A 7,552-nucleotide genomic window follows, 5' to 3' on the forward strand; every position below is an offset into this window, starting at 1 on the left:
ACGATGGTGGTGAGCAGCAACGGGTGTGTGAGCAGCGTTTACTGGACGGCGGTCAGCAGTGGTGGCTTCAGGGCTGAGCGGGTGTTGGGGGATCAGCATGCTGGCGCAGGTGAGTGTTTGATGTAGGCAATCAGCAGGCAGCGACGGCAACATCAGCAGCGACAGTGTCACAGCGACAGCCTCGGCAGCAGCAGCGCCAGCCATCGTCAGCCCCCCGTACGGTGTGCGAGGTGCTCTTAGTGCAGCCTAACGAGCCCTATGGGTGTACGACTGGTGACCGCACGCAGCGCTAAGGGGTCTGTAGATTACCGGCGCGGGAGCAGCCTGTGAACACGCCGTATCGGCCAGCCAGCCAGCCAGCCAGCCAGCCAGCCAGCCAGGCAGGTGCCGACAGGTGACAGCCGATGGGGGATGACGGTGGTGAGCAGCAACGGGTGTGTGAGCAGCGGTTGCTGGACGGCCGTCAGCAGTGGTGGCTATGATGGTGGTGAGCAGCAAGGGGTGTTCAGCAGCGGTTGCTGGACTGCGGCCAGCAGTGGTGGCTTCTCTGCGGAGCGGGTGTTTAGTCATCAGCGAGCTGGCGCGGTGAGTGGTTGATGTAGGTGGCCATCAGGCAGCGGCAGCAGCGGCAGGGACAACGGCAGCGGCAACGGCAGCCGCAACAGCGTCACAGCGACAGCCTCGGCAGCAGCAGCGCCAGCGATTATTGTCAGCCCGCCGTACGGTGTGCGAGGCCTCAAGCAATTGAGCTTGCTCTTAGTGCAGTCTCACGAGCCCTATGGGTGCAGTCTGGTGACAGCACGCAGCGCTAAGGGGTCTGTAGATTACCGGCGCGGGAGCAGCCTGTGATTACGCCGTATCGGCCAGCCAGCCAGCCAGCCAGCCAGCCAGCCTGGCTTCGACAGGTGACAGCTGGTGGGGGACTACAGGGGTGCGCAGGAAAGGGTGTGTGCGTGGCAGATGCTGGACGGCTGTCAGCAGTGGCGGCTTCAGGGCTGAGCGGGTGTTTAGTCATCACCATGCTGGCGCGGGTGAGTGTTTGGCGTTGGCGGCCATGTATGTTGCCTGAGGGCCACTTGAACGCCATGAGCTTTCCGTTGAACCGGCTGCCGCAATGCTGTCTCCTGCAATGTGATTACGGACACTGGTTCCCATCATGTTCTAAGTTGCTGGGTCGCCTTTGCTCTATTTTTGCATGCGCAGGCATTGACAGCTGCGGGCGCACCCACACGCATCGTTGCTCATTCCTGTACAGGTGGTGCTGGCAACACCATAATATGGGATCGCTGCCCGCCTTGTGCCTGCGCTGTTGTAGTGCAGCGTTCTGCCCCAGCGTTGCGGCTGCATGCGAGCCTGTGTGTGGCGCGGGAGCTGCACTTTGAGGCGCAGGACTGCGGCGGCCTGCAGCATGGCCATGCCCCAGGCTGAGCTGGTGCGGGAACAGGTCTGGACGATGGTGCACCGCAGCCTAGGCCAGGGCTTGCGGGTGCTGCGGCCGCATGACGGGGTATTGCATTAGTAAGTATAGACAGCGACCTGGGCCACTGCTCATCACAGAGGGTTTAATGATGCCTTTTGCATGCCTAATGGGAGCATTTGATTCACTACAATGTGGGTCTGAAGGTTGGGCAGCCTTGTACATACACACGTACTATGAACGCTTGTGCACAACCAGTAACTGAATGTCAGCACTTTCTGGTGAGGGCCCTGATAAGGACGGCAAGACGGCAGCCTGCTGCTGCTGCTGCTGCTGCTGCAGCAACAGCAGCAGCAGCAGCAGCAGCAGCAGCAGCAGCAGCAGCAGCCGCCGCCGCTGCCGCTGCCGCACCAGCATCAACAGCAGCACTGAGATGCAGGAAGCCAGGTGGGCTATCGACACGTGGCCTTTCTGTTGGCTACAGGTCGCCTTATGCTTACACGTACTTTTGTTTATACAGTTCATCAAGTGCTTGCTACGCTACGTGTGACACACATACAGAACATTCAGTCCATGCGGGTCAACTTGCGCCCGGTCCTGGGACCCCTTGTGTTATGGCCTGAAGATGATGCTCAGAGTTGGAACCAGCGTACTGTTTGGTACGACTGGCCCGCTCGGTGCAGGTTGGACTAGGGGCACCGTAGCGAGTGCTCAGCGCACTGCGAGCGGCATCACATATAAGGTGGACCACGCCAAGGTGATCAAAAGAGTGCTTGAGCGCATGTGTACAGTTAGCCGCGTCCAGGCAGGCACGTTGTTCTCTTCGGGCTGCTGGCATGCACCTGGCTGGGCGCAGTACGCGCACTCCGCACACCGCGCTGTGCCACCCCTTCACTCATGCACATGGTTACGACAACCGCCAACTGATTTTGCTTTCAAGGTGGGGTACGGGCCGTACAACAGGAGTTCTCTCCTGTGCGACGGCACGCACCAAGCAGTGAGGCCCGAACCGCCCAAGGCACTGCTGCAGTTCCCAGTCGGCGCCGATGACTACGCGGGCATGGCAGTCTGGATGCGGGAGCACCTGCACTCGCCGACATACGACATGGGGTATCTGACAGGCTCGACTCACATTGACCAATACTTTGTGCTGCAGGAAGGTGAGCTGTCAATCCCAGGGTCATGGGCACAACAGCGATGACACGCGGTGCGCTGGCTGGGGATCAGTGAGCCCAAAAAAAGCCTGAACGGTCACACAGGTCTTGAAATCAACAGAGAACGGTGTGAAGTCATCATGACATTATGGCTGCTGCAGGCTTCATCCACTCGTGCACACCAAGCAGCGTTTCTGCACACTGTCCCCTCCCTCGACCCCTCCTTACAACTGGCTTTTCTTGTGTACGGCGTGCGGAACAGGGGACTGTGAGTTCAGCACATACCCCTCCCAGCAGCTCAGCCCAGCGCTTAGGTTCAGCCACGGGCACTTCCAGCCACAGGACGGTGGCCCAGGCGTGTGGGGATGGGGCTTCACATTGCGCCGCCTGGCAGGCCCCAGCAGGAGCAGTGTTCAGGAAGACCGCCTCTACGGGCATTTTGCCAGGCCGATGGTCGCCTATGCTGCCATGTGCATGGTGGCCATGCGCGAGGGTGGAGACAGGAGCAGCTATGCGCTGCAGAGCCTTGCGGACGTCAAGACTGTGAGCATTGCAAAAGATTTGCTTTGGGGCTTGTGTGTGTGTGTGTGTGTGTGTGTGTGTGTGTGTGTGTGTGTGTGTGTGTGTGTGCACGCGCGCACGCGCACGAGCACTTGCGCGCCGGGCGCACTCGTACGCATGCAAAGGCGCCTACAAACCACCGTGTTGCTGTTGATTATATGATTTCAACCCAATGATTATGTACTCAAGCAGCCCACTGCAATCAGCACAGCTCTTTCGGCCCGCATACCACACCTCTTCCCTGCTCACAGCTGCAAACCTAGCATCCTGACGACTGGCTCCCTCGCATGACCCCTCGACACTAGCTCCTGGGCGCGTACTACCAGCTGGGGGGCCAATATGAGAATGCAGAGCAGGCGCTGACGGACGTGCTGGCCAAGGCGCGTACGCCGTTCTCCCGCATGCCAGCAGCTGCCGCCGACGCTGCCGCCGCGGCGCACGGCGGCGATGGCGGTGCCGGCGAGGATGGGGGCGCCATTGTGAAGGGCGGGATGGCTGCGGCGATGGCGGCGGTGGGGCCAGGGGAGGGGCGCGCCATTCAGGAGCAGGCACCCAACGCGCTGCTGCAGCAGCAGGGGCAGGCACCCGCAGCCCCGGAGCAGGCAGCTCCGTCCCCCAAGAAGGTGAGTTGCTGAGAGCAGGCCGCTACATACACGCGAGCGTTGCTGGTTGCGGTGGATCAATGTTGCCAGTCGTATCCAGGATTGCCACTTGTCAGCTGGCCTGGAAGGTTTCTGGCTTGGACGGTTGCGCTCAGCCCGACCCCATGGACACAAGGTTTTTGCCCGCCTACCACAACCACAGGCGCGCCTCGTCATTTCGATGGATGTCTTTGCTGCCGTTGCCAAGATGTTCGAGGCCATTGAGACCCACATGCCCAGCCCGCCCGCAGCCGCGCGTTCAACGGCCGGCGGCGCTGCAGGTGCAGGCGATGCAGGTGGTGCGGTGCCGCTCGCCGCACTCGCACCTTGGGGCGGGCAAGGGCAGCGGGCACCACTCCCGGGGCTGGTGGGCGAGCCGCCGCCGCCGCTGCCGTTCTCGTATCTGCCCCAGCTGGCCCTGCCAGCGCCGCCTCTGCCGGTGCCAGAGCTGCTGCTGCCGGCGCCGCCACAGCTCTCGCAGCCGCCGCCACTGTCGCTGCTGCAGCAGCTGCTGCTGCGACTGATGCCCCCGCTAAGCCCGGATGGCCGCAGGGCTGGCTGCAGGACGGTCACGACCGCCAACGATGCGGTGGATGTGCCGGGGCTGTCCCCAATTGCAAGGGCGCTGAAGCCGCAGGCGGCCCCCAAGCCCAAGCCCAAGGCGGCCCCCAAGCCCAAGGCGTCAACGCCCAAGCGGCCCCGCACCCCGCGGGTCCCGGGTGCAGCGGCGGCCGAGGCGGGGCCGGGGCGGCTGCCACAGCCTCCGGGAGGCGGCGCCGTTCCCGGGCCAGTGGTGGTCGCGGGGCTGGGCTTGACGGCGCTGCCCAATTGGGAGCTGCTCTCGCCTGAGAGGCAGGCATCGGTGGCGTCAACGTTCGCCGCGGCGCAAGAGGCGACCGTTGCCCTGGCGGTCGAGTACTCGGCGGTGCTGGCGCGCAGCCGGGCGGCTGACACTTTGGCTGCCGCGCTGCCCGCCGCCACGCCCGCGCCGCCGCCGCAGCTGGGGGCGCTGCAGTCCGCCGCTCCCGCGGTGCCGGCGCCCGTGCCGTCGCCGCAGCTGGGGCTGCCGCCGCAGGTCGCTCCCGCGCCGCCGCCGCCCGCGCCGCCACCGCAGCTGGGGCCGCCGCCGCAGGTCGCTCCCGCGGCGCTCGCGCCCACGTCGGCCGTCAGCTTGGCGGCCCTGCGCGATGCGGTGGTCGCCGCGGCGGCCGAGGGGCGGTGCGCGGACGTGGTCGCGGCGGTCGCGCGGCTGGCTGACCTGGCGGTGCAGCAGGCCGCCCAGGGGCACGCGCTGCCTGAGCAGGGGGCCGCACAGCTGTTCTCAGAGCTGCTGGGCCCGCGGATGACGAGCGCTCTGGCGTCGGCCGTGGCCGCCGCGCCCGCCCTGGCCGGCCACGTGCGGGCGGCGCTGCAGCGCGCGGGAGTGGCCGCGGCGCCTGGCGTGCCATACTATGCCTTCGTCACGGGGCTGCTGCTGGTGCAGGGCATCTCCACGCCAGAGGCTCTGCTCGCCATCGACCCGGCCCAGCTCGCTGCCGCGTACCAGCTGCCCTCTGTGGCTGCGGCGGCACTGCCTGCAGCGCGGCGCGCATGATGGGTGGTGTCCGCAGTCTCAATGCTGACGGAGCTAGGCTGCGCTTGCGCTGCCCATTGACCCACTAGAATAGGTTTGACTCGGGCTGGTGGCTCCGGCCCCCGTGTTTGGTTTTGACCTGTGCAGATGGCGACCCGATGTCGTGACCACGCCCATTTCCCCTGACCCCCCGTTTTCCGCCTATTGTCGTTTGCCAATTTCGCACTGCAATTCGCTTTTGCTTGCGTGCTTTGGTTGCATCATGCAACCTGGAGATGCCAAGATCCTGCAGAGTCAGCAAGGATGCGTGCACAGGGGCCAGTTTGCGGCTGGGTTTGTCAGCCGGACCAGGGGAGGGGATGTGTGAGGTGACCCGCAGGGGCAGGATGCTCACCGTCTGTCAGCAGTGCGAGTCGGGGATGGCAGCAGGAGCGAGTGGCCCCAGAACCTGCAGCCTCGCCGAGCCAGTCAGCTGGCAAGGTGCGTGCGCAGGTGTGTCGAGCAACGCTGTAGACTTCATCAGGTCGCAGCGAGGGTGTCCCTTGCTCAAAGGCCATTGGTGACACTCATATCAGGTAGGAAGCCGTCGGATGGAAGCACCGGCCTTTTGTCCTGACGTCATTGTCCCGCGGCGCGACCAGTGTCGGCTGCCGGCACCCGCGTCACTCGCGCCCGCAAGAAGCGTGCGGTGCGCTGCACCTGTGAAAGCCTCAATGTCAAATATGGTGGGAAATCAGGTAGAAAGCTCTCAGACTTGCATCGGTCGATCGCGTGAAAGATGTCATCAAAGCGGCAGCGCAAGCACAAGGAACTCGGCTCTCTCAAAACGAAACAACATGCTCCTCAAATCGATGCGCTGGACCTGCTCGGGGAGGTGGACGAGCTCGGCGACGACGGGTGCGCTGCGCACAGCCCGCCGCCGGCTGGCGCATGCCGCACGTGCACCCTTTGCCGCTGCAATTGCTTGAAGGCTGCAGCCTCGTGCGACACGCATGCAGCCTGGTGTATGTAGCATCCACATAATCCGTATGGCGTTTTCCGCGCGCTCACGAACGTTTCCCTCCGCCTCGGCCCTCGCCAGCCTCAACGGCAGCAACGCCCTGATCCTCACCGCCCAGCCCAAGGGTGGCAAGGCGGCCGCCAAGCAGGCGCGCGCGCAGGAGCAGCAACAGCGCGCGCTGAGCAAGGCGGAGCAGCGGAAGCTGAAGCAGGTGCAGCTGAAGAAGGAGCGGCGCGACGGGTTGGAGCAGGTGGGGCTGTCTTGCTGCATCACCTCCGCATGCCCTGTGTGGGGGCTTGCCAGGCTCCTCCACGCAGCATGGGGGCTTCGGGGCTGTGGCCATGGAGGTGGCCGCGGCTGGGCTGGCACTGATGCGGGCGCATGCAGGCGGTGGCGCATCCTTTGCCGGTTGCGTTCTTGCAGGGCTGGCCGTGTTGAGATGTCGTTTGATGTCAAACTTTAGGTCCTGAAGAGCCATGCGTCGTCATCACAGCGAAACCGCGTGCCGCGCACGCAGGTGTTCACCCAGCTGCAGCAGAGCAGCGTCGCCGACGACCGCCTGCAGCTGCTGCGCCCGCTGCACATGCGCGGCGCGCGGGAGACGAAGAAGCAGCGGCTGCGGCGCGCGCTCAAGCTGCAGCGCGCCGGGGTCGAGACGGAAGCTGCCGCAGAGCTGCTGGTTGAGCGGCGTCGGCCCAGGGGCAGCTCTGGCGGCGGTGGTGACAGCAGCAGCGGGAGCGAAGGCAGTGATGACGAGGAGAGCGACGAGGAGGCGGGGCGGTCGGCACGATTCGGGGCGAAGGGCGGCGCCGCGCAGCCTCCCGTCGCGGATGAGGGCGAGCGAGTCGAGCGAGCAGAGCAGCAGCAGCAGGGGCAGTGCGAGGTGCCTGCCAAACGGCAGAGGGTGGACGCGGGGCAGCAGCAGAGGCAGCAGAAGGAGCAGCAGCCTGCCCAGCGTCCGGCCGCGCAGCCCGTGGAGGGCGCCAGCGACGAGGAAGGGCCGGCGGCGGCAGCACATCAGGAGAAAGGAGAGGATGGTGGTGCTGGGCCGAAGAAGGGGGAGCAGAAGGGCCGCAGCAAGGCAGAGCGGGACTCGCTGCTGGCGCAGGCGCGCGCCGAGGCGGCCGCGCTGCGCAGGGAGCATGGCGTGACGAACGAAGACCCCGACGAGGCCGCGCACCTCGCGCGCCGCGCCAAGGAGCGCGC

General features: G+C 65.2%; 2 protein-coding genes across 2 annotated transcripts; both read left to right on the forward strand.

Annotated features, from left to right (window-relative positions):
* Positions 1 to 3,021: 3,021 nt before the first annotated feature.
* Positions 3,022 to 5,367, forward strand: MNEG_11961 (hypothetical protein; the record flags this gene model as incomplete). The annotated part of the gene is made up of 3 exons (XM_014039566.1): positions 3,022 to 3,114; positions 3,438 to 3,755; positions 4,186 to 5,367. The coding sequence occupies 3 exons, from the start codon at positions 3,022 to 3,024 to the stop codon at positions 5,365 to 5,367; spliced, it is 1,593 nt and encodes a 530-aa protein (XP_013895020.1).
* A 757-nt stretch (positions 5,368 to 6,124) lies between these two features.
* On the forward strand, positions 6,125 to 7,497 carry MNEG_11962 (hypothetical protein; the record flags this gene model as incomplete). Its single annotated transcript, XM_014039567.1, has 4 exons — positions 6,125 to 6,243; positions 6,428 to 6,596; positions 6,864 to 7,383; positions 7,484 to 7,497. 4 exons carry the CDS (start codon positions 6,125 to 6,127, stop codon positions 7,495 to 7,497), a joined length of 822 nt encoding a protein of 273 aa, XP_013895021.1.
* Positions 7,498 to 7,552: the final 55 nt, after the last annotated feature.

Source organism: Monoraphidium neglectum, assembly GCF_000611645.1.
Source record: "Monoraphidium neglectum strain SAG 48.87 unplaced genomic scaffold scaffold02989, whole genome shotgun sequence".
Taxonomy (NCBI): Eukaryota; Viridiplantae; Chlorophyta; class Chlorophyceae; order Sphaeropleales; family Selenastraceae; genus Monoraphidium; species Monoraphidium neglectum.